General features: G+C 41.3%; 1 protein-coding gene across 1 annotated transcript in view; it reads right to left on the reverse strand.

Annotated features, from left to right (window-relative positions):
* IPO7 (importin 7) overlaps nucleotides 1-12,665 on the reverse strand; it is a 49,269-nt gene extending 36,604 nt beyond the window's left edge. Inside the window, exon 1 of the mRNA XM_072619471.1 lies at nucleotides 12,396-12,665. Within this exon, the coding sequence (XP_072475572.1) occupies nucleotides 12,396-12,479 (84 nt within the window). The 5' untranslated portion in view covers nucleotides 12,480-12,665. The remainder of the gene's footprint in view (nucleotides 1-12,395) is intronic.
* Nucleotides 12,666-27,366: the final 14,701 nt, after the last annotated feature.

Here is a 27,366-nt window from a genome sequence, read left to right on the forward strand (position 1 = left end):
CTTGAGCAGGGACTTCTCTGACTCTTCTTGGTAGTCCCAGATTTAGCCCCCTTCCTGGAACAAAGTTCTTAATAGATGGTTGCTAATTGATTGGCTGAAAAAGGAAAGCAGGAAAACCACTGATAATGACTACGGAGTCAGAGAATATCTGGCTCCATATTCAAAGGAAGACAATGGAGCTGAAAAAGTCACTCCTTTTTCACTGAGAAAGATCAAATGACTCCATGCACAAAGAGTTCTTAGAAGAACTTAAAAAGAATTTTAAAAATCAAGTAAGAGAGAGCAAGGAAAAATTAGGAAAAAAATAAGAGCAATTCAAGAAAATCAAGAAAACTATGAAAAGAAAATCAACCAACTCGAAACAGAGAATCAAAAATTTATGAAATAAAATAATTCCTTGAAAACTAGAATTGGGCAAAGGGAAGCTAATGACATTCTAAGACACCAAGAAATCATAAAACAAAAGAATGAAAAAAATAGGAGGAAGTGAAACGTCATCAGGAAGACAACTGATCTGGAGAACAGATCAAAGAGTTGGACTACCTGAAAATTGCAATTAAAAAAAGAGTCTTGATACAATATCACAAATTATCAAGGAATATTACCCTGAAGTCCTAGAATAAGAAAGCAAAGTACAAAAAGGAAAAAAAAACCCTTATCACCTGAAAGAGGAAGAAAACTTACAGCAATACCCATAGCCAAAAAGCTCCCAGGTTAAGGAGAAAATATTGCAAGAAATAAGAAAGAAAAAAAATTTAAATATCATGGAGCTACAATAAGGATTACATAAGACCTAACAGCTTTCTATGCTGAAGGACCAAAAATCTTGGGATATTATATTTTGTAGAGCAAAAAAAAGCTGGAGTTATGACCAAGGGTAACAACCCAGAAAAGTATAATTCTGAATGAAAAAAAAAAAAACGAACAAAAATTAACATTTAATTTTATGACCAAAACCCCAGAACTTAAAGGAAAATTCAATATATAACATTCAAGAGAAATGTAAGGTAAACATTAAAGGCTAATTATAAGGGACCTAACATGGTCAAATTGTTTAATTCCTATATGCAAAAATATTAGCAATACTGTTGTGATTGTGATCACTATTTGGGTAGTTTGAAAGGAAGATGTGGGCTGAAATAAAGGGTGATGCTAAAAAAAACAAAACTGTAGGGAGAGATAAAAAGGAGCAATTATCTCATGCAAATGAGGCATAAAAGGAAAAGTGATACAGAAGAAGCTAGTGAGGGAGTGCTGGTAGTGCTGGAACCCTCTCATTGGGAATGGGCTAAAACTACACAAAGAGCGAGAGAGAGAAAGGTATAAAAGTCTTCTAAATTCAGAAAGAAATAAGAGGGCAAAGGAAAGGCAGGGGGAGAAGATAAAGGAGGGACTCTTAAAGGGGTAGGTAGGTAAAGAAATAGGAGGGGCAAGGTAGAGGGTAGAAGTATGCAGAGGAGTGAGGAGGGAAAAGGTAAACAGGATGAGAAGGATAGTGAGGCAAAATTGGAATGAGAAACACGCACAACAAGTAATTACAGCTTAGAATGTGAACAGGATGAATTTAACCGTAAAACAGAAATGGGTAGCAGATTAAAAATTTGAATTCAACAAAGTATTGCTTTGAGGAAACACTATAAAAATGAGATACACACAGATTAAAAAAAAGCAGAAGTAGAATTTAGTATGTAAAAAAAGACAGTAATGATGACCTCAAAGTTAAAATAGATTTAAAAGTGAAAAATAGAGAAAAGTACACTAATTTGTCAGCAATATTATTCAATATTGTCTTGGACCTAGAAATACCTAGACTATAAAAACCACCTAAGTGGATATCTGCTAAAACAGACACAGGAACTATATAAACATAAACATAAAACACTTTTTATATAAATAAACTCAGATCTAAATAACTGAAGTAATATTTGTTGTTCATGGGTAGGTAGAGCCAATATAATTTTTTAAATGACAACTTTACCTAACTAAACCATTTATTCAATGTCATCCCAATTAAATTACTAAAATTTACTGAGTTAGAAAAAATAAAAAAGTTCATTTGGAAGAACAAAAGATCAGGAACTTCAAAGAAACCAGGGAAAAAGATGCAAAAGAAGTAGATTCAGCAGTATCAGACCTTAAACTATATAAAGCAAGAGCATTGTTGAAATATAAAAAGGATAATTTCAATTATTTTAAATCAAAATTTTCTTGTATAAATAAAATCTATCTATGTAGCTAACAGAAGGAATGCAGAAAATTGGGGCAAAAACTTTCATAGATAATCTCTCAGATGGGATGTGACTATGTTGGAATTGGGAAATGATGAGCTGGTTGATTCAGAAAAGCACTGAAAGATTTGGACGTATGAAAGGAGATGCTAGAAAAGGAGTGCTGTGCTATAGTGTTAGCTGATAAATAACAAGCTTGGAGTAGACATGTCCATCACTTCCAGTTTTGTTCAACCACACCTCAGATTTCAGGATTTGCTAAGAACACAAGCAATTTGTGAGTGGTCAGAGCTTAAGATAAATGGCCCAGATGAAGCAGCATAGAGTATACGGCACTGAACTCGGGAATCAGGAAGGCCTGGGTTCAAGTTCCGACACAAAACCCTACCTGCCTGACACTGGGAGATCACTTAAGCCATCTGAGTCTGTTTCCTCATTTGTAAGATGGCCTCTAAGGTTCCCTCTTCCAGATCGAAGTCTATGATTCTATGAAGCACTAGAAGCAGAGAAGAAACTGCCTTGGCCCTCTTGAAGCTGGCTCCCAAAGATCTCAGGACTTCTCCCTCCTCAAAAGCCAAGAAAGACTGGAGAACTCCAGACACACAGCAAGCCATTTACTTTAGGGCAGTAACAAAACCCTGGACTACAAAATGAACTCGAGCTAGCACAGGTCACTAAGGACAAAGCTTTCCTCAATGTTTTACCACAATTTCTTGGTATTATCTTAACAAGTATAAGCCATTCAGAGTTCCTTGTCAATTATTTAGGCAGTCATTTTCATGCTAAAAGTTAATTCAAAACTCTGAAAAAATGAATGCCTTTCAGTTACCACAGCCTTCAGAGGAGAATCTTAAACCCTAATACTAGAAGGGGAGAATTATAACTAATAATATTAGGACCTTAGATTTCCACGGCACATCTGATCTCATTTTATTCTGACAGTTACCACATGATAGGGAGGTTAGGGTTAGCTATGTTAGCCCTCAATTAACTACAAAGTTAAAACATCTTTTCACCAAACCCTGCAGAAGAAGCTGGGAATACCTCCTTTTCTACAGCATATTATTAATCTGATCTTTAAGCAAAGCGTTCTCAAAGCATTCTCCTAAACATGCTGTGTCACTGGGTGACCTTTTTGTTTAACAGCCAAAGAATTCAAGGACTTTCCTTATCTATCAAATTCAGTAGTATCCACTGTTATATTCCAACTTTAGGAATGTTTTCTTCTAAGAATATACACATTACAGCTTATAAAATATACTCTACCTTCAAAAACATTTTATTATATGCATGGTATATATGCTCACTATTCTCCCCTTACCCAACACTAATCAAGCCTGTGTAAAATTAGCTTTTCTAACAGATAAAGGGTCTAAGCACCGAAGTGAAATCACTCAAATGTTGCCCAGGGTGGGGTTGGCGTGGATTAAAAATTGAATTCAAAACAAAGCTCTGCTAAGGAGTTTATGACACAATTTTTGTAAAAGGTCATAATTATATTGGTGAATTCTACTTTATCTTCTTTGATTTACTTTTTTGAGGGGAAGTATTATTCTCTTTTAATACATTAACTGAAAGAAATGGCAGGAAGAGGGTGACTTAATTACAGCAGATTTTTCAGTGCATCATAACACTTAAGTTAGAGGACCTTGGAGTTCCAGTTCTAGTTCTGTCACTCACTAGCTATACAATCTTATGCAAGTCCCTCCTCCTTTCTGATCCTAGTTCCCTCTCTGTAAAATATGGGAGATGGAAAAAAATGATCCAATGGTTTTCTTGCAGTTTCAAATCCTACAAAATGCTTACTAGCTCTAGGCTAAAGGGACCGGGTGGTAAACTGAGCATAAGCTGGACCACCTTAAGTTTTAAGACAAGGAAATCAATCAATAAGCACTCAAATTAAATTAAGCACTTAGCAGACATTTTGCTAGCTTCATTGAAAACAGAACATGCCATACTAAACTTATTTAATTTTCTGACAATGGAACATTGTAGGTTTTTCTGACCAGCATCAAATGCTTTAAGACATTAGTAATCTAAATTTGTTCCTCATCTGTTCCTTGCTCAGTGAGATTATTATTCCCATTTTACATGGGAAAACTGAGACTAAAAAGTTAGGGACGAGCCCACTACAAAGCTTATAAACATCTGAGACAGTTAGAATTTAGGGTAGTCCTGATTCCTAAGTCCAGGGCTCTATCCACTCCACTATGCAACCCAGCTGCTTCTATGATATAGAGTAAATTACATGGATCTAGAACCAAATAAATTAGCTGGACTCCAAAAGCCATCCTCAGATCATAAAGACTGAACTTAAAGGCGACTTAGAAGGCTTCTAGTACAAGCTCCCTCATTTTACAAATCAGAAGACTTGAGACCCAGAACTTGTCCAACAGCACACAAAGTGGGTACTTGGAAGACCATGGCTTTTGAATCCAGGACTCCTCACTACAAATTCAGTGTTCTTTCCACTGGACCAAGCTGCCTCCTGGGTATGGACAGACAGATCTCAACCCGGACTACTTTGAGTGTAATGCCCCAGGAATCTCTGTTTGGCCCTGTCCTGTTTAACATTTTTATCAATTACTTAAAAGTATAGATGGCATGCTTAAAAATATGCAGATAACACAAAGCTGGAAGAAAAAGCAGGAGGACAGTCAGCATACAGAGATCACCAACCTAGACCACTGGGCCAAGTTTAACAAACACTACATTAATAGAGATAAGTGAAAAAAGTCTTACAGATAGGTTTTTAAAAACTGAATTCACAAATACAATAAGAGCAATAGTAATGATAATAAAAACAACCAGAACTATGTAGTGTAGAAGAGGCTGCCTTGAAAGATAAATCCAAGGATTTCCTTCTTAGTTAAGGTATTCAAGAATAGGCAACTTTTCTTTACACATTTATTGGTAAATAAAAGTAGATAGTAAAGAGAGCAGGATAAAAGACTTGACCACCCAAGCTATACATATATAACAAGGTATCTAGCACAATAAATTTAATATGTGCCACACCAAATCATCAAGAGGGCAGCCTGATAAAATGATCGCATTCCTAAGTTTCTGCATCAGGTAAGTCTTTATAAGACACTTTAGAACTCCAAATCCTGTTTCAAATCTGGTTTGCCTTTTCTTAATGATAATATACTCTTCTCCTAACCCACACCCCAACCTGTCCCAAGAATGCTGTTGAATTTTCACCTGCCCTCTTCCCAGTCAATATGCAAAGTTACCCTTGTCTAGTTCTCTCTGTGACCCACAGCACTTTTGTGAGGTGGCTGGGCTGGCTAGGAATGCAGCCTGTTGCAATTTAAGTATTCTGTGCTATGAAAAACTAGCCCCCAAAAGATCAAACTGCTAACTTTAACCTTGTTTGAATATCAGAGCAATTATTAAACATGATAGCTGCTTAAATGGCTCTCAATCAAAACAAATATCTACACAATCTTTTTAAAAACCAGGTTTATGACACACTGGGAAAAGTGATGCTAAAAAAATTGAAAACTTTAAAATTAAACTGTACCCCAACCCCTGAATATTTATTTGCAGAGGTAGGCGATAGGATATCATGAGTGTGTAGTACTGCATGTATCACTTTTCCCACTTGTTTTGCTGGACTTTTTTTTTCTTACTTTATTATTATAAGACAACTCTCCTGGGGGAGGGAGCCAGGAGTACAGTGGAAAATTAGGTGATACTTTCCACATTTTCTTTTCAAATTTACTACTGTGAAAAAAGTTTGGTAAACCAAATATTTATCGGTGAAAAGTGATTGAAACTATTTCTTCTTGGCAGATTCAATGATCTTGCCAAACTGATTCCTGGAACTTTTCCTCTTACAAGCATGTGCTCAAGGGAAGCTGTGCCCTATGCCTGGTACTCCCATCTTCTCTGCTTCACCTAGCTGAAATCCTGAACATCATCCCAAGTCCAGCCAAAGGCTATTTATTTTCTCCACAAAGCTTTCCTTTACCTTCCAGGATAGGGCTAAAGTCTCACTTGGGCACTTATTATATTCAATTTTATTACATCAATCAATCAACAAGCAGTTCTTTAGTGCAGGGAATAAAGACAGTGTGGAAGAATTTAGGATAAAGACAAAAATCAGTTTCTGCTTATATCCATTTTTATAACGTATTGGGTTTCCTATTAGATTGTAAACATTTGCAAAGAGGTTCAGGGCAGTTAGGAGGGGCTAGAGGGCTGGACGTAAGAGTCAAAAATACCTGGATTCCAGTGACATTAGTGATACCAGTTATGTGACAATGAATTACAATCTCTCTGAACCTCAGTTTCCTCCGTAAGTTGGAGATAGTAATACCAGTAGTACCTACCTTAAAATTGGTCGAAGGTTCAAATGAGATCAAAGAATGTTATTTTAAAATGCCAGTAATTCTTTATCCATCCCCTGAAGAAATTAATTTCTTCTTCAACTGTGTATTCAAATAAAGACAGTGTCTTGCCCTTAGCAAGTACACTTCATAGTTCATGTTTATAAAGCCCTCCTCACCTAAGAGCCCCGTAAGATAGCTATAATACAATTATTGGTCTAATTTTTTTTGTGTGTGTGATTTCATCAGTATGAGGAAGAAAGGAAAAAGTTCAGATTAATTAAATGATTTGTATGGTCACAGTACAGATAAATGCAGCCTAGTAGGGCTTTCCTTCTGTGTCCAGGGTCTACTACAATCTAACTGCATTTATCTCTCATCATATTACCATTAAAGGAGGAAAACAGCATCATTGTGCAAGGGACAGTAGCCAATAAGTCACTCTAAGTCAGCTTTTCATTATCTCCCAATAAGAATCTGCAGGAATAAGATTCCTGTGGGGCTCACCTACTTTCTAATCCGTTTTAAGAGGTGATTTCATCTGCACGAGGATAACAATAAACTGCAAAATATTGTCACTTTACAAACTAACTCTCCTCACTCTTCCAAAAGTAAACAATAGACATATCAGGTCTTCAAGGGCAGGGAATATTTACTTTTTATCTTTGTATCTCCTATACCCGGCTGAATTAAAAAGCTGACTGTGAACCTCTTCTCCCCCACCCTTTTCTTATCACTCCCACCTAAGCAAAGTAGTTCTCTGTGTGGTGTTTATTAATAGGGACTTGTAAATATCAAGGTGAGCAGCTAGATGGTTGGGTGGATAGAGCACTGGGCATGGAATGAGGAATCTGGCCTCAGATATTCACTAGTGGTGTGACCTTGGTCAACTGTTTCTCTTATTCCACTAGAGAAGGAAATGGGAAACCACTCCAGTATCTTTGCCAGACAACTCTCTGGACAGCATGCTCCACAGGTTCATATGGTCAGATATAACTCAACAACTGAACAACCACCAAAAAATCAAGGAATGCATACAGAAACCATTCTATATGTTAGCATTCAAGTATGTTACCATTTGATCTTTATAAAGGAAAACTACGTACATTCCTAAAGACATTAAGATGATGAACCAGTCAACTGTAAGTTAGCCTTTCAGAGGATCATAGGATTTAGAGCTAGAAGGACTCTCAGAACAACTGGCCCAGACCTCTTATTTTACACAATAAGGAAACTGAAGCCCAGAGAGTAAATGACTTGCCCAAGTTCACAAATGTCCTAAGTATCAAAGTTAGAATTTAAGCTCAAATTCTGGGAGGCTAAATCCAGCACTTCCTACTTGACCACACTAGCACAGTGTAGCATAATCAACCACTAAGGGCCACTGTGAAGTGTCAGGAAATGTGCTAGGCACAGGGGATACAAAAATAAAAAAGTTCCTGCCCTTTAAGGCTCTTACAAAATCAGATGTTGCAGTGGATTGAGTGTCAGGCCTGGAATCAGTAAGACTCATCTTCCTGAATGCAAAGTTGTGTGACCCTGGGCAAGTCATTTAACCCTGTTTGCCTCAGTTTCCTCATCTGCAAAATGAGCTGGAGAAGGAAATGGCCAACCACTTCAGTATCTTTGCCAAGAAAACTCCAAATGGGGTCAGGAAGAGTCAGACATAACTGAAAACAATTAAGCAACAACAAAATCTGTTCTTTATACTTAACCAGTGAAATGAAGATATTTTGAAATTTATAATAAATGCTCAACAAATGCCTTTTCATTTGCAAAATTTAAGTTGCACAAACACAAGTAATAAGTTTGGTCTTATAAGAGGCCCAGTGTCTTCCATAGAGAAGGTATTTAATAAATCAATATTTGTTTAATTGAACCTTCAACTAACTTGGAAAAACGCAAAAGTTATTTCTTCTTGTAGAATCACAGACAACAAACATTTATTAAGTACTACTATTGGTCAGGTATTTTTCAGATGCTGGGGATAGAAAGACATAAAAGCAACACTATTCCTGACCTCAAGAAGCTTATATTTTGTCATACAATGTACATATGTATATAAATATACAAAAAAGATTTTATACACAAACATGCACAAGATATTTTAGGAAGGGGTAACTGGAGGCAGTAGATTAGGGATTTTAAAAGGGAAGGGTGAGGGGAGAGAGCGCATTTCAGGCATGGGAGAGAACTAGTGAAAGTATGGAGATGGGAGAGGAGGTATCAGAAGACAGACACTTTGGGGTCAGATTTTAAAAACCGCCAAGTTAAAAATTCAATCCAAAGAAATATTTATTAAATGCTTCCTGTGTGTAAGGTACTAGGCAGGGCTGAGATTAGAAACCTACGTGTACCAGCTTCCTGTTCCGTATTCTTTCTACCAAACCACTGCTGCCTTACAATCTTGTTCTCTTCTGATACATACATGATCATAAAAGTGGTTTTAAATATATTTTAGTATAGGTATAGACAATGATTACGTATAGCTTTATCTTGCAGAGAAAATGTCATAGCAATTGCATTTTTCTTTTAACAAAATTAATGAAAAATGATATCAATGGAATGCTACAGCTGACAGTTTCTATCCTTTCCCAAAACAGGATTTGTCCAAAACAAAACATCACTTCCTCATTCTTACTATATTTAAACCTCTAATAAAGATTTATCTAAGTGCTTCCTGAATCATTATCTTTCCAGTTGATGAACTAATTAACCAAAATCATAAGAAGCTGCCCAGAAAAGATTAAAAAGCGGAGGAATAGGACTGGTAGAGTAGATAAGCTCTGACAGATAAGAGAATACATTCTACCAGTTTTCCAGGTGAAAAAAAAAAGTAATTGGCATAAACTCTCAAAAAGATGCAAACCTTAAATGTCAACCGGGTCACAAAATCCAGGCAGGTTGCCAAAAATTCTTTGACAAATTTGAGGATTCAGCAGTGTTCAAAATATTCAAAAGCCACTGAGAGGCAGCATATTATGATGGAAAGCTGACGACTTAAAAAGGCTCAGGGTCTCAGTTCTGAGATCCTAGCAAAGTCCCTTTCTTTCCCTGAGCCTCAGTTTCCTTCATTTTATAGCCAATTTCATACCTGCCTTCCCGAGGTCCCCTTTCATTCTCTCCCCAATTCACAGGAGTATTTGAAGAAAATCTTTACAAAAAGCAAAGTATCATGGAAATATCAACTGTTATCATTACTAGACTTAAGCACAGTTAGTTATCTTTGCTTGGCCAGCAGTTCCTAGGACTGAGTTTTGTGCAAACTCAAAGTGAACGGAACTTACTGAATATTTACAAGTTCAATAGAATGTTAGCTCCTAGAGAAACTTAAGAGACTTCCATTTGTGTTGCAATATCCTCAACCCCGAATTCAGTGCCAGACCCTTAGTAGGCACTTAATAAAAAAAAGATAGCCAGAATGACTAAACTGTTTAAAGCTTTCCTGCAGATCATTTGCCTCAAATCTTCCAAACACAACTGGACTTGGTCAAAGAATTAGTACTGGAAGCGATCTCAAAAGGTCATCTAATTCACCCCCTTTACTACAGATAAGGAAACTGAGGCCAGCACAATGATCTGACGTAGGATCTGAGCTGGGTCACTGGACTTCCAATCCAGCCAACAGTCTGCGGTGCCATTTCTTCATGGTCAGTGTTCAGCTCACAGGCTGGCTCCAGCCCACCTTTCCAGCGCCATTCACATTCTTTGAGATCCAGCCATACCTGCCTTCTTGCAGTTGTGCACACAGGCCTCTCCATTTGCTATCTCCAAACATCTGCATACTAGCTGCCCCCCATGCCTGGAATGTTCTCCCTTCCATCTTTCTCTTCAAATCTCTGGTTTCCTCCAGAACTTGCTTAAGCACCACCTTCTATATGCTGCCTTTCCCTGTTCTTCCCCAATCGCTCTTCCCTTCCCCCACAAGGTTACTTTGGCTCTACCTGGTGTTTTATACATCTCTATATGCTTGTTCTGTTGTGTCTAGTAGGTAGCTCAGTGCCTGACGGAGAGGAATGAATACTTGTTGGCTGGTTAAGGGACTCATCTCTATGTTAAATAAATTTTGTCTGATAGACTGTATTAGCTATCTAGTCTACCTTTCCCCCCTCTTCTGGTTAAATTGGTAAATCCAGAAGATGGTTTTTAACCATTATAGTATAATACTGAGCCAAAAGGGTTTTTTTTTTAAGGACAAAAAGCAGTTCTTTAAACTTTTATAGTGCTCTAAAGTGATACAGGAAAAGATATATATTAACCCCAAAATTTGTATATCGCAAAATGAAAACCAAATAATGATACTCATAGCAGAAATTCCTTCCATCTGACAGCTCTGCTTGCCCAAGGTGACTCTGAGGTACTCAGAATACCAAGAAGCAATCCTCAGCCTTTGTATGACAACATTCAGTCCAATTCAAACTAACATATACACGAGTTAACAAGGATGGAAAATGAACATTAGGATCTGAGAGCAAAGCAGAAACTACTTCAGCATTGCGAACTAAAATGCTTTGCTTGAAAACTGAAGCTTCTTGAGGCCAAGAACCTCTAACGTTCTCTAGGATATCCAGTAATAAGTCCCTTGGCTTCCTCTAGAGTTGGCAGGTGCACTGCCTCAGAAAAAATAGGCGGGGTTGAAGGAAAGCAATGGTCCTTCTTCTTCAGGGTATAGTAAGTATTTCAAAGATGCTGTGACCCATCTTAACACGGACAGACAGCAAAAACGCTCTCATCATGAGGATAATCCTTGTGCCGCCTCCCTTCTGGACTTGTTGTCGGCTGCCCATCGGACATCGACAACTGGGGGTCCCATGGTCATCTCCCACTGGACACCCAGCGCTCGCTGATGAGTCAGTACAAATGATTCACCAGAGGCCACTGAGATAAAGAATCCTACCTAGGGAAGGGTTTCTTTGAAAGAGAACAAAGCCCAACTCTCGGAATACGGAAAGCGTGCATCACACGCAGCCCTCTGTTGAAGGAATGCTGCTTCATGCCCGTTCAGAAGTTTAGCCACAGGAGCGCGACTCCCGAAGCTGGACCGGGCGGAACCGCTACCTAAAGGCACCCCTGAATGTCACCGCCGTGATTCAGGGGGCAGGGAGCGCCCAGGAGGCCAAGGGCCAGAGCCGCTCCTGCCCCAGCCCAGCGCCCCGCAGCCGCCCCGCAGCGGGGGGCAGGAATCATCCCCGCTCTCCTGCTGGGGAAACAGACAGAATCGGTGGCCAAGGTCACGTGGCAATGGGCGGCGGGGCCGCTGACCGGAACCGGGTGCCCCAGCCCGGGGCCTCGGGATGCTAGGACCGCGAAGCCGGCGGGGGGAGGGCCGGTCAGAGGTCATCGGGTCCATCCAGAAGCAACAGAATGCACACCTGTAGAGCGGCAGCCCGCCGGCCGCGCCGAGCCTGCCTGCCACCCTTGCCAAGCATCCCGGGTAGGGATGCGGGCGGCCCCCAGCCCCCGCAGGGGCAGGGCGGGACGTGCCCCTGCTCGGCCCCGGCCCCTTCCCCGGACACGTCGCGGGACGCGCGGTCCAACGTGGCCCGGACACCGGGCGGCCAGGGCGGGTCGGGGGCGGCGAGGCCTGACCTCGGAGTGTCCCGGCCATGTGTCCGGGCGGCCCCGCCTCGGGGGGAGCCCTCCCCGCCGCCGCCGCCTCAGGCCCCAGGCCCGGGCCGGGCCCAGGAGCCGCCTCTCCTGTCCGCGCCGGCCTCGGCCCTCCTGCGGCCGCTGCCACGGGCCGGAGCGCCCCCTCGGCCCTCCCCGGAGGGGCCTCGGCCGAAGCCCGCAGCTCGCCTCCCCGCCAGGCCCCGCGGGGCCGCCCGCTCCGTACCTCATTGAGCTGGCGCTCGGCGGCCTCCCGCAGGGCTGGGTCCATGGTGCCCCGCAGGGCCTCGATGATCGTGTTGGGGTCCATGGCCGGCAAGCCGGGGGCAGGGGGAGCGCTCGGGGTCGTGCTGGGCCGCGAGTAGCGCCGCTCGCTGCGCACATGGACCCGCCGCGCTCCGCAGCGGCAACCGGCGCGAAAGGAAAGAGAAGCGCCAAGGCCCCGGATAGAGCCTCTTCTCCGAGACGGGGAGGCGGGAGGCGCGCGGGCCACTTCCGCTCTGCGCGCCCGCGCGGGGCGCTCTGGGAGCTGTAGTCCCTCAGCTCCCCCAGACGACGACCCACGTGGCTTGGGAGCGTCGCCCTCCCCAGGGTCTCGGGGAAAGAAGGCTTGGGGGGAGCACGTGCGCTCCCCCACTTCCTCCTTCGGGCTCTACTCCGGTGTTCAAAGATACCTTGATTCTCCTCTTGACTAAGCGGCTAAGTGTAGACAGTACCAGACCTGTGCCTAGAACTCAGTGCCAAGGCAGCCTCAGGCAGGAGCTGTGGGAACCCTGGGGCACCTTACCCTTTGTCTGCCTCAGTTTCCTCATTTGTAATTTGGGACTGATAGCAGCGCCTGCCTCTCCAGGTTGTTGTGAGGACCACTGGGTGCATGAACGCCTGGTCATCACCTCTGCATGGACAGATCCAGCCCGTACTGCTATTGCACTGACCCCACGCTTAGCCTGGGCTCCTTAGGCTGGTCAGCATCTCCCCCTGGACGCCCCTGTGGACTTAGACGTCCCCACCTCCAGGTGTCCAGCGTTCCCCTCCCCCTCCTGGAGAGCTGACACCTTCCTCTCCTTCGCCCAGGCTCACACACCTCCCTGGCATCCAATCAGGTTTCAAGTCTGATCAGTTTCACTTCGCCCTGTCCATTTCTACTACCACCGTCCTAGTTCAAACCACAATCATGGACCACACTAAGAGAATTTTGCCATTATCTCTCTAGAGAGTTTCCCAATTAGCCACAAGGATCCACTCTACACAATTAGTAACTCTGACCTTAAAAAATAAATAAGGGCCCATAAGCCTTGGAACAGTTTGAAATCTCAGACAGCCAAGCAAAACTTTTTAAAAAGAGATATTTAACTTTTGTTCATATAGGAAAAAGAAAATTCACCTCCAGGTAGAAGAAGACCAGCCCTCACCAGGCCTGGGCTCCCTGTAATAACCCAGTGGTAAAGCCTGTAAGCTCCTTGTATGGATTCTCTGTGGAAGTTGTTTGGGGAAAATATAGATGAAAACGTTACAAAATGCAAAAATAGGGAAAAGATGCTGACTTGCTCAAGAGAAGGAAATAACTGTAAGTAGGACCGCATCTCCATGGAGTGCTTGTTCACTTGACACTGAAATATCTGAAGGAAACATCCCAGGGAGAGCTTCCATCACTGACCATTTTACTTTACTTTTGTGTCTCCCTCTGTCAGGTGCGGGAAGATGGAGACAAAGCGAAACTTTCCCAAAATTTCAGGAAGCTTCGTACTTGTTATTGTCCGTCCTTCGTTCCCAAAGAGGACCATGATATCAGGGAGATGATGCCATGACTTGCAAGTGAATTGAATTTATGTGAGGGTGGGCTGTACAAACTCACCAGTCTCACTTTCTGCTCCAGAGCTACCTGGGTCCAGTGGCAGGACATAGATGAGGACGACTGAAAATGATCCTCTCAGGAAGTTTGCATCCCTTTGAGGAGAAACAAGATATAAATAAAAAATTCAATAAATATATGTGTATATATACATATGTGTGTATACACATAGGCATACACACACACACACACACACACACACACACACACACACAGAGAAATGTCTGATGGGGAGTGTATTACCAAAGTGGAAATAGGAATAGTTTTCCTGAAGGAGCTTGGAATTTGAGCTGAACTTTGGAAGAAGCTAAGAATTTTAAGAGATAAGATGGAAAGCCTGGAGGATAGCTATGGTGAAAGACAATAGAATATGTATGGGGCAGTCTGACAAGTCAGGCTACAGTACAGAATACTTAAAAGAGAATTGTGTACAGTAAGCCAGGAAATGGGACTAGATTGTGAAAGGCTTTAAAAATCAAACAAATAAGTTTGATCTTAGAAACAAGACTTAACCACAGGAGCTTATTGATCAGTAGAAGGACTTATATTTTAGGGAAATCAATTTGACAACTATGACGGATTGAAGAAGGAAGAGACTAGGGTCAGGAAAAATTTTCTATTTCTTTTGCTATTGCAAATGGTGAAGAGGGCCTGAGCTGGCATAGTGGCTATGTAAATGAAAAAAAGGAAGGTAGGGAGGATAATGATAGGAAAGGAGAATTGTTGATTAAATGTGAAGAGTTGTCGGGGAGGAAAGTGTTGACTCTCAGAAATAAGAAAGACAGAAAGACAGAAGTGGGATAATGTGCTCTCTCTCAGATGCCTGGAGTTTCAGATGTTTCAGTGGATAGGATATCCAGTTGGACATGTCCAATAGGCAGTTTCACAACAACCTACCTAGAAGCATAATTATTACTTTCTACATAATAACATGAGTATATCCAGAGAAAGAAACTGACAAATGAAGAATAAAAATAATTTGTCAGTAGTTAACAATACTAGTAAGTGTCTGACAAGAGACTAATTGACACCAATTGTAGCAATTCTGCTATACCACTTGCTGGCTATATTTGTTTTAGGAAGAACTATTCTCTTTGAATTTGTCAGGTGGAAGAAACCCTAGAGATAGGAAACTCCCTTAGGAAAAAATAATTGAAAATTGGCAGGGGGGGGCATTTCTCCCCATTTTTTTCTGGTTCTTTCTCCCTCCTCAATTTCCTTCAAATTCCTTGTCTTTTCTGATCCCTCCAGCAGCTAGTACCTTCTTCCTCCTGTTGCATCCCTATAACACCAGAGACCCGCTGCTGGGCCCCTCTGGGATCGGTAAAATATTTACCTTCTCCCTCTAAAAGGGCCTCTAGCACTAAACTCCTGTGGGAGCACCTAATTCAGTCCTGGGAGAGTCTGCCCTGCCAAGGGAAGGGTAAAGCTCTTTTTTCTCAAATTTTCTAGCTCTTTAAACTCCCACTCTGGAACCCCTGGGAAAAATCACTTCTAGCTCAAGTTGGGCTCATGTCTCGAGTTTTCACTGAAAACAGGGAGTAGAAAAGTACTCGGTGTACAATGTCGATCAGGTATTTCAGAACAGCTATTTATTTCTTCCATACAAAAGAAATGTTTAAAGCATAAAAGACAACCACCTGTTCCCAAAGGCTTAAATACGAAGCAGTGACTTAGAACTCCTATTTTACCCTCCCAGGAGGGTGACCCTTAAAATATTAAAACCTGAAGCCCTTTGTGGGGTTCTCCCTCGAACATTTCCCCACGTCAGCATTTGCCTTGTCAAAATGATTCCCTCCAAGTCCACGGGCTCTGGTAAACCAGGCCAGAGGCTGTGCTTTTCCTTCTGTCATTCAGGAGCGGCCAAGGAGCCCAGCTAGGTTCTGGCCCTGCACAATCCAGCCTCTGACAAAGACCTTTGATGTACAGTGTCTTTCCTCATTAGATTATAAACTCCTTAAAAGCAGGGACTGTTTCAGCTTGTTCTTGTATCCTCCACACCTAGAATGGTCCCCAGAACATGTCAGGTGTATATACAATTCTTACTGATTTATGGATTGACAGGAAAGCATCTGTATCTTGTACCCAGGTGAGTAACTTCACCTCTGAGACTGTTTCTTCATCTGTTAAAGGGAATTAGACTAGATGACCTCTGAAATGTGGGTGCTTTTGGCTCAGTTCTAGCTGGGTGGAGTTGTGGAATCAGAACATCCTGAGTCCAAATGTGGCCCACAGACACACTGATGCTATGTGACCTAGGACCACTCATTTAACATCCGTTTGCCTCAGTTTCCTCATTTGAAAAAGTGGGGACAATAGCAATCACCTCCCAGGGTTGTTGTGAGGATCAAATAAGATGACATTTGCAAAGTGCTTAGAATAGTACCTGACACATGGTAGGTGCAATATAAATGATAGCGATTAGTAGGGCAGCTAGGTGGCTCAGTGGGTAGAGTCTAGAATAAAACCTAACTTCAAACAAGGCCTTAGATACTCACTAGCATGACTCTGGGCAAATTACTTTACCTTTTTGCCTCAGTTTCCTCATCTATAATATGAGCTGGAGAAGGAAACGGCAAACCACTGCAGTGTCTTTGCCAAGAAAACCCCCAAAAGAGTCACACAGAGTTAGACATAGCTGGAGTGACTGAACAGCAAAAAGCTACTGTTATCCCATGGGATATCCCATGGGAGCCAGTCTGATGTATTTTGTGGAAATGGTGGTATTTTTGCCCTACCAAACCCAGAAGATAACCCCAGTAATTAGCCAGACCACTGTCCTCTCCGAAGTAACCAAATGTGAATCCTGTTGCCCATTCTGTTCATCAGAGCAGATCTGTTCTAGCTACTGTGAGGTTGTTCTTTGTTCTCCAAGAGGACCATGACATCAGGGAGGTGATACCATGACTTGCAAGTGAATTGGATTTAAGTGGGACAGGTCTGTGCAAAGTCACCAGACTCACTTTCTTCTCCAGAGCCAGCTGGGTCCCGTGGCAAAATATAAATCAGGACAACTGGAGATGACCCTGGATGTGGTAGGGGGCCTTGGACTTTTTAAGCTAAAAGTCTTTCCCAGGTGTCGGTTTGACTGAGGTAACACCCATTCAGTGATTAAGGGTTGGTAAGATATGACACAGAAAATGGCCTCTTTTACTTAGTCAAAAAAAGAAAAATCAGTCTGGGAAGGGAAAACTCTAAGGGTTTCTGGGAGGATCTTATAAAGGAAAGAGTAAAACAGTTCCTTCCAATGTGAATGTAAAAGGACGTGGTGAAAGTCAGGCAAATATATGGAAAAATTGCTCCCTCATTGAGTCATCCAAAGGGAATGGGATGGGGAAGGGTCGTGGCCCTCCTCATAGGATCCTAGAATCTCAGAACCAGCAAGACCTCCTAGATCACATGGTCTAACCTCCTGTCCAGCACAGAAATCCCCCTCTATGGTCCCTGTCACAAGTGGCTGGCCATTCAAGCCTTCTGCCAGCCACAACCAAACCATACAGAGGAGTGGTATTAAGCTTAAGCTAGTAATAGCTTTGCCTTTCTAGAATTTGAACATCATTCCTGCCCTGATGCACAACACATGGAGGAAATAACCCCAAGACCCATAAACTAAAACCATCCAACACGTGCAGGGGTGTATTTGTATTAGTCAGTTGCCCCAGGAGAGTCTTCAGGGTGGCCCTCCCACATTAGCCCCTGTCTATCAGTGACCTTCTGCCCACAGCAGAGTAATAGGCGTCATTTAAAAGTGAATTCCCCGGGTAGACCTTCAGTGAGTGAAAGGAAAAGACATTTTTCATAAAGAAATGCTTCATTTTCCAGATGAATTTGAGTGACTGTGATGGCTCCTGGAGTCAAATGGAATCTGTTTCCTCATGTACCTTGGAATCCCTTCCTACTGGCCTCCTCCAGGACTTTGTGCCATTTGTGTGTTTTTCTTTTACGGAATCTTCAATCTCTTGCTCCCCTCAGGCTCCTTAAACTTTAGGATAAGTTTTCCCTTTACCTAAAACAATGAAACAAAAAATCCTTACCTGGAACCCTCCCCTGCTCTCCCAAGCTACCTACCTATCTCCCTCTTCCTCTTCACTGACAGACCTAGAGAAAGAGTAGTCTTACACTTGATGCAACTACTTTTTATAACCAACTTTTTTCTTATGTTCTTGCAAGTTTGCCATCTCCTTAACTACTTTGCCAAAACTACCATCTCCAGGGTCATAAGTATCCTTCAAATACCCCCCTTTTTGACCTTCTGCATCATTTGACATTGTTAACCTTAATAGTCTCCTCTCTTTTGGTTTCAGTCAATCAACAAATATTTATTAATTTCCTGTTTTGTGCCAGACACTGTGCTAAGTGCTCAGGATGCTGTAAGAAAAAAAGAAAAAAAATTTCTGTCCTTGAGGGGCTCACAATCTAATGACAGAGATAGCATATTGAAATATATAAACAAGATGCAGACTGCATAGATTGGAGATAATCAGGAGAGGGCAGACCCTAGCCTTAAAGGGGAATGAAGAAGGACTTCTTGTCAAAGGTGGGATTTTAGTTGGGACTTGAAGGAAACCAGAGGAGTCTAGAGACAGAGATTTACGGAGATGGGAGACCAGAGTTGGGAGATGGACTGCCTTGTGTGGAGAACAGCAAAGAGGCCAGTGAAGGAAAGAGTACATAATGGTCGTGCATGAGGTATAGGAAGAGGGGAGAGCTAAGAGGAGGCCAGATTGTCATTTAGGGTTTTGAATGCCACACAGGATGTTATGTTTAATCTTGGAGGAGGTGAGAGGAAGCAACCAGAATGAACTGAATGAGGAGGGGCAGGAGGTGATGTAGCAGAGGTGATTTAGGAAGATCTGCTTAATGGTAAAGTGGAGATGGACTGGAGATGGCTTCAGAAAAACAACACTCCCTGGTTTTTTCTTCTATTTCTCCTCTACCTTCTTTGGTAATTTCTATTCCCCCTTTCACCCACCAAATGAAGGATCCCCTAAAACTCTGTCTTTGGCCCTCTTCTCTTTCTTCCATCTCTCCCTGGTAATCTCATTCATTACTATAACTTTAATTAGGTATATAGATAATATGTGGTTGTTCATCTTTCATTCTCAAAGAAGACCAATGACCTCACCATCATGAGGGTGATATCTTGATTTTTCAGTGAATTGGGTTTAAGTGAGGCAGAGCTATGCAAATTCATCAGCCTCATTTTCTCCTCCAGCCATCAGGGTCCAGTGGTAAGACATAAGTCATGACCAGTGGCGATGGCACAGGATGCAGTGGCAGATCTTGGCCTTTTTAATCTAAGGTCTTTCCCAGGTCTCAAGTTTGTCTGACTAATGACTAGACAAGGGCAGGGGACCCCTGACTAATTCTCACAGGAGCAGTACCCAATTTCTCCATGAATTACCCAAATAAAGTAACAATCAGACTAAGAAAAGGAAAAAATCTGGCAATTCCATCAATATAAGTATCTCTAGAGTCTGCCTTTCTACTAGACTGAAAGAAGAACCCTTGAAAATTGTAGCTAAAGAGCTATTGAATGGTCATGATCATTTATTTTCCACTTACTATGTGCCAGATACTCTGCTAAGCACAAGACAATCTCTACCTTAAACAATTTACATTGTAATGAGGACAGAAACTTCTACCAGTATAGTTCAAACCCTCATTGGTTCAAGATCTCCATCTGGACTCCTGGAAAAAATATCTGACCAATCCCTCCAGCTCACCCATAGATTTGAGGCCTGTGGTTTACCCTCAACCTGGTTTAGCCTGTCTGCCGAGATGGTTTTACCAGGGTGTGGCTGCTGCTCATGCTGCAGCTTCTTAGAGCCACAGGTGAGAGTTGGGTGAAAGGTAGACACCAAAGGTGGGTTTGCATCCTGAAGAGGGTTTGGCAAGCCCTCACCTCAGAGGTGCTAGAGATCCCTGAATACCCCATGCAACTCATAGTCATATAACCTCTGTTTGCCTTAATCCACTGGAGAAGGAAATGGCAAAACACTCCAGTATCTTTGCCAAGAAAACGTCAAATAGTCATGAAGAGTCGGACATGGCTGGAAAATTGTTGAACGAAGAAAATCAACCTCAAGGGGTTGTTGTAAGAAAAGTGCCACAAGATACAAGTGAGTGGAATAGGTTTAGTGAAGACTTCTCAGGTTGTAATTCTTCTCCCAGGGGTGAGGTAAGACTGAGGGGCTCAAGGTCACTATATTTTTAGTATAGAATAACTCCGTATAAGGATATAACACTAGGTAGTACATTAGGGTCTCAATGATTGGATAAAGTTTACCTAATTCTTTAATGTCTTCATTTCAAAAGTGATTGGTTAGATTTCGTGTCTAGAATGTAAGATCATATTCTCAGCTAATGAGAATAATGGTCAGTGGGGCGGGGGGCGGGGGGGGGAGGGACTGCGTTAGAGTCTATATAAATCACTGTCTTTTCTTTGTCTTCGGCTTTCCCTCTCCTGGTAAAACTAGGGATTGCCCCTTTTCTCGAGAATCGAATAAATAAACTTTCTGTCACCACTTTGAGAGGCCTCTGAGTGATTACTTTAGTGGAGATTCCGAGCCATCCCACACACAAGTTATTGCTATTTGTCATCTCTGAATTGCTCCCAAACCTAGTCATATAATTTTGTGTAATGTAATTACACAAAACCTTCTCTCAATAATTATTGAATTAAAGCGAGGTCCCTTTCCGCATGGCAAAGTGACCCAACATAGTTAACTCTCAACTTTGTCTCAGTACTATAGAAGTCTTAGCGCCCCTGGTTTTGGTTATCCCTATGCAAATAATTCTCAGACTTATTTGTCCAGTCCTAACCTCTCTTCTGACCTCCAGTTTTACATCACCAGAATTCTATCAGACATTTCAAATATTTCCCCTAATAAACTCACCATTGGAAAATCTCAACATCTTGCAACATTCAATCACCCTCTGCCCTTCTGATTGGAGGGTGGAGGCATTTAACTCCTCCATCTAAGGAGAGGGACAGGATAGACATCTCCTCTATAGTTCTGTCTTCATCCATTAGATTATAAGCTCCTTTGTGGAGCTTCTAATGGAAGAGATTATCTTTCTTTTTCATATTTGTACCCCCAGTACACAGTGTCTGGCACATAGGAGGAGCTTAATAAATGTTTGTTGGCCATTATTGAAATCAGCTACTCTTTGTGGTAGCAAAGAGCTGGAAATCGAGTAGGTGCCCATCAACTGAGGAATGTTTAAAAAAAAACCCGTGAAAGAAGCCAGCCAAGGTGGCACAGTGGGTAGAGTGCATTGGAGCCTGGAGTCAGGAAGACGATTTAAAATTCAGCTTCAGGTGCTTGCTAGCTTTATGACTCTGGGCAAGTCATTTAACTTCTATCTGCCTCAATTGCTTCTACTGTAAAATGAGGAGAATAGGGTACCCTCCCAGAGTTGTTGTGAGGATGAAATGAGATAATATTTGTAAAGTGCTTAGCACAGCATCTGCCACATAGTAGGCACTTAATAAATGACTCATTCCTCTCCCCTTCTCTTCTATGCAACCTAGTCTGGCTAGACCATATCTGGACTCTTATGTTAACTCTTGGGGACCCCATTTTAGGAGGGATGTTGATAAGCTGGAGCCTGTCCAGGTGAAGTAGACAAAAGAGAGAAATGCATTTCAGGCATGGGGGAAGGGAATGAGCAGACGCACCAAGGCACATGAAATGTTGAGTTTGGTGAGCTGGAAGATGAGCATTCCTGAGGAGGGGACAAGGAAACACACCTGGAGAAAGCAAAGCGAAGTCAGATTTTGGAAGAGCTTTCATTCCCTCTATTCAGTTTGCTTTGGTCAGCATTTAAATATGCTATACGAAAGGCATGATGTATGCATACAAGGAGCTGAGGTTACAAAAGTCAGTATAAAAGCTGTCACAGTCCCTGCTCTCACAGAACACAAATATCATAGGTGGGGAGATGGGGCCATGGGATGTCAGAACATAGATAACTATTTTTTGTCCTAGCTGAAAGAGGCAATGCTGGGGAAGGGGATGGAGGCAGGAGGGGAGAGACCAGGACTAGGTCACAGGTGGATCTTATGGTGTATGTGCATGAGAGAGCAGGGGAAAGAGTAAAGTCACTTCACCTCATTGAGTCTCAGTTTCCTGACCTGTAAAATGGGGGTGGAAGGAGTGGAGATCGGACTAAACCCCCTCTAGGCCTGTTCCAACACCAGCTGGGTGATATTATGAAATTCCAAAAGAACAATACAGTTTCAGAGATAAGACAAGCCTACATCAGCCAACATCAAACAATAGGAGGCTAGAAAAGGTAACCCTCAAGCTGGTAGAACAGACAATGTGGCCATTGTTTAGAGGATGCAGCTGGTCTGGGAAAGGTTCCCTGGTCCCTTCTAGTGCTGAGATACAGACTTTGGGAGTTGTGCCCAAGGGGGATATGGATCAAGCTATGGGGGTGAATAATGTCGCTAAGGGAGAGATTCTGGAGAAAGGAGAAAAGAGAACCTGACAGAAGGCCAATATTTTAAGGTTGAGATGATGGGGAGCGAGAGAAACAAAAGAGGCAGAAAGGGAACTTTAAAGGGAGAGAGAGGAAACTAACGGGGGTGCAGCATCCCTGAAACCCAAAGAGGTTCTCTCCAGACTCCTGGACATTTCCCCCCTTCCTCTTGGTCTTCTGTAGCCTTGGGGAGGAGTCGTCAACTTACTCCTTATCTCCTGGCTTCTTCTAGACCCTCCTTTTGCACCTCCAAAACATCCCACAGGGCAAGTGGTGGGCAAGCTCTTAATATAGCGGAACAATGAGTACAGACTTTAGAGTGAGTGGGGACTTGGGGCCAAATCCCTGCTCTTCTAACTTAAGGAAGCCCTTTTACCTTCGACAGCTTCAGTTTTCTCACCAATAAATGGAGAAGACTAGACTATATGGACTCCGTCATCTCCTCTGGCTCTAAATATGTTATCTCTGACTAAATCCTGGTTTATCAATGAGTAAACAGATGAATGAAGCTGACATGAATTTACCAACTCCACATCAACCTCCTTCCTTTCTTATGGAGGACCTGGCTCCTGTCTGTACTCATACTTGAAGAGGTGCATATTCATTTAAAAAAATTTTTTTTAATACTATACTAAACAAACATCAAATAAAATAGGCATTTCCTTTTGTAAAGTAGAACAGAAAAAGAGGATTATAATGACAGTGTGGATCTCTATAGTATACAACCTGCTTTTTAAACCTATAATAAATTCATCATGTAATATACAAAGCTAGCCTACTTTATGGCTTTTTCTGATTTTCCTTCTGTTCTCTTCTGTCATTTAAAAAACATTTCATCTATTCTTCTCTCTTTCTGTGTGTGTCTGTCTCTCTGCCTCTGTCTCTCTCTCTTTTTGGTGAGGTTATTGTAGATTTAGCCCCACTTTCCCTCCCATTCAACCCCAAATTGGGAAAAAGAAGTCTTTGCAGCAAGTATACATAGTCAAGCAAAATAAATTCCCAAACTGGCCTTATCTGAAAATGTATTTCTTATTTGGCATTGTGAGTCAATCATCTTTCTGCCAGGAGGAGAGGAGCATGTTTTATTTCCAGTCTTCTGGAATCCTGGTTGGTCATTACATGGGTCAGAGTTCTTAAGCCTTTCAAAGTTGTTTGTCTTTACAATATTGTGGTTGTATGGACTGTTCTCCTGCTTCTGTTCATTTCCCTCTGCTTTAGTTCATACAATCTCCCCAGGGTTCTCTGAAACTGTCCCTTTCGCTATTTCTTACGGTATAAGAATATTCTGTTATTAATGCTATTCTATAATTCGATGAGTAATTCTGCCCTTGGTAAATATCCCTTTAGTTTCTAGCTCTTTGCTGCAACAAAAATGACTTATAAATGTTTTTGTATATATGAGTCCTTTTCCTTTTTATTTGGTATCTTTGGGGTATAGACCTAGTGATATATAGCCTAGTGATGGGGTATTCGCATCTTAGTGACCTTTTAAGGGATGACTTCGAATTACTTTCCAGAATGGCTGAAGCAGTTCATAAACATTACCACATCATCTACAGACTTTAACAATTTCCATTTTTCCTTTTAGATACATATATATGTATATGTGTGTTTATATATGTACATATACATTCACACAATATACATATACATATGTAACATGTACACACACATATATACACATATGTTTACACATATACATATATTTATAGATATATATATGTATGTATGTATATGTTCTTTCCTCTTTAAACCAATTCTGAAGAAAGTGATGGTCAAGTATTGCCCATAAACCCATATTTTCCTCTCCATTGTAAAAGTTCTTCCTTGTGTGTTTCTTTTATTTGAGAAATTTTTCCCCATTATATCTCTCTCTTCACCCTTCTCTCAGTAATGTCTCTTTCTTACCCTTTCATTTTTTGGGTGGGAGATTATTCCAACATAGTCAACTCATACTTGTGCCCTCTATCTATGTAAATTCATTTTAATTGCCTTAATAACGATAAAGTCCCTAGGAAATGCATGGATTATCTTCCCATATAGGAATGTAAACAGTTTAACTTTGAATCCTTTATGAATATTCATTTATGTTTACCTTTTTATGCTTTTCTTGAGTCTTGTTTTTGAACATCAGATTTTCTATTCACCTCTGGTGGTTTTTATCAACAGTGCCTGAAAGTGCTCTATTTCATTAAATATTCATTCTTTTCCCTCAAAGAATTGGTGCACCAGAGGTGGAGAACTTGTGTCCTCAAGACCACACGGGGTCCTCTAGGTCCTCAAGTGAGGCTCTTTGACTGAATCCAAACTTCACATAACAAATTCCCTTAATAATAGGATTTTTTCTGTAAAACTTGTACTCAGTCAAAAGGCTGCACCCAAGGACTTAGAATTCCACATATGGCCTCAAGGTTGCAGGTTCCTCACCCCTGGGTTACATTCAGTTTTGTTGAGTAATTTTGGTTGTAATCCCATCTGTTTTGTCTCCCAGAATATCACATTCCAAGCCCAGAGCTTCTTTAATGCAGAAGCTGTAAAATCTTGTTTTTTCCTGATCTGGCTTCATGATATTCAGATTGTTTATCGTTGCTTGAAGTATTTCCTCTTTGACCTGGGAACTCTGGAATTTGGCTATAATATTCTTGGGAGTTTTTATTTTGGTATCTCTTTCAGGAAGTGATTAGTGGATTTTTTCAATTACTATTTTATCCTCTGGATCTCAGATATCATGGCAGTTTTCTTTGATAATTTCTTAAAATATAATATTTAGGCTCTTTTAGAAACACTCTTGACACTAAAAAAGATTTCAAGGAAAATTGAATATATCAGAGTTCAGAGAAATTGAACACTTTGGCCAAATCAGGCCCCCACCCTCTTTTCAGGAGGAGGGAGCACGAGTACAGAAGCGAGATGAGCTATATACTGTTAGTTCAAGACAGATCCTCCCACCAGGAGATGGATTGGTCCATTTCCCATTAGGTCACTGTGTGGGATGGCTCAGGTCAGTTACTCAGAGGCCTCTCAAAGTGATGACAGAAAGTTTATTTCTAGATTCTTGAGAATCGGGACAATCCTACACCAGTTCATCTGGAGTAGGAAAGCCAAAGACAAAGAAAAGGCAGTGATTTATATAAACCCTGATGCAAGTCCCTCCTCCCCCACTGACCATTATCCTCATTAGCTAAGAATATGATCTTACATTCTAGACACGAAATCTAACCAATCCCTTTTGAAATGAAGACATCGAGGAATTATATAAGTTTTATCCAATCATTGAGACCCTAATACACTACACAGTTTTATATCCTTATATGGAATTATTCTATTCTAAAAATATTGTAACCTTGAGCCTCTAGGTCTTACCTCACCCCTGGGAGAAGAATTACAATCTGAGAAGTCTTCACTAAACCTATCCCACTCAGTCACCATCTTCTCTACATGCCCATTACATAAACCCCCCTTGGTGTTATTTCCCCTCCCAAACATGCTTTAACATAGGACTCATGATCAGAAAATGGAGGGATAATTTTATGCAGGGTGTGTCTGCTTATATACATGAGGTTCATTAAGTAAGCACAGTGAAGAAAAACCTTCTCCAGGTAACTCAAGGTAATTTTTTTGGCTAGTTCCAGCTAGATTTGGTTCCTTTATCAAAAACTTTGTAATTTTCTGAAGGCCACTTGTCTGTCTTTTGATTGGTTGGGGCCACCTGCAGTCTGCTGGCCTTCTTATTATCTAACTTATTCTCAATGACTTCATCAATTAACAATAACTTACTGTGGAAACTTAACTTTTGCTGTCTTTCATGGGCTTTTTCTTTGCTTATGACTTTCAGGTCCTCCAATAACTCTTAATTTATCTTTCAGTCTATTTTCCATATCTGTTTTTCTGATGAGATGTTTCACATTTTCTTCAACCTTTTTCATTCTTTTGACTTTATCTTATTGTTTCTTCATGTCTCATGGAGTCATTAGTTTCCACTTGTCCAGTTCTAATTTTTAAGGAATTATTTTATTCAGAGAGATTTTGTACTTCTTTTTTCCATTTGCTCAATTCTACTTTTTAAGGAGTTCATATCTTCAGTGGATTTTTGAGCCTCTTTTACCATTAGGCTAATTCTGTTTTTTAAGGCATTATTTTCTTCTTTTTTGTGCCTCTTTTACCAAGGTGTTAATTCTCTTTTCAAAATTTTCATAAATGTTTGTCAAATGGAACAGAAGGCACTCAATAAAAGTCTACTGAATTGAATTGACCTCTCTATCTTCAGGGTGCCATAGGAGATGCCTTTGAAGACAAGAGAACTGGTGTATTCAAGTTCTCTCTCAGATACATACTGGTTCTGTGACTCTGGGCAGGTAATTTAACTTTCAAGTGCCTTTCCCATACCATGCTGCCTTTTTAACTCACCTTTTTGTATTGTCTTTCCTCACTTGAATATAAGCTGTTTGAAAGCCGGGATGATCATGCTTCATGGTATTTGTATCCTCAGCACTGAGCACAAAGCCTAACACATAGTAGGTGCTTTAAAATCGCCATTATCTTTCTTTCTAGCTCTCTATGTATTCATCCATTAATCCATCCGTCTGTCCGTCCATCTATCTGAGCTGCAAAGAAAACAATGATTTGCATTGGTAGATGGATTTTCCTCAGAAGGAAGTTAACCTATACCAATGAAATCACAGGTCCAGTCCCTATCCCCCTCTATCTCCCATATTCTTTCAGAGGGTAGGAAGGAAGGAAATTAGCATTTATTAAGTACCTACTATGTGCCAGGCACTGTGCTAAGCACTCTAAAAATATTTCATTTGATCCTCACAACAACTCTGAAAGCTAAAGCAAACAAAGGTCAAGTGAC

This window comes from Notamacropus eugenii, chromosome 6 (assembly GCF_028372415.1).
Source record: "Notamacropus eugenii isolate mMacEug1 chromosome 6, mMacEug1.pri_v2, whole genome shotgun sequence".
Lineage (NCBI taxonomy): Eukaryota > Metazoa > Chordata > Mammalia > Diprotodontia > Macropodidae > Notamacropus > Notamacropus eugenii.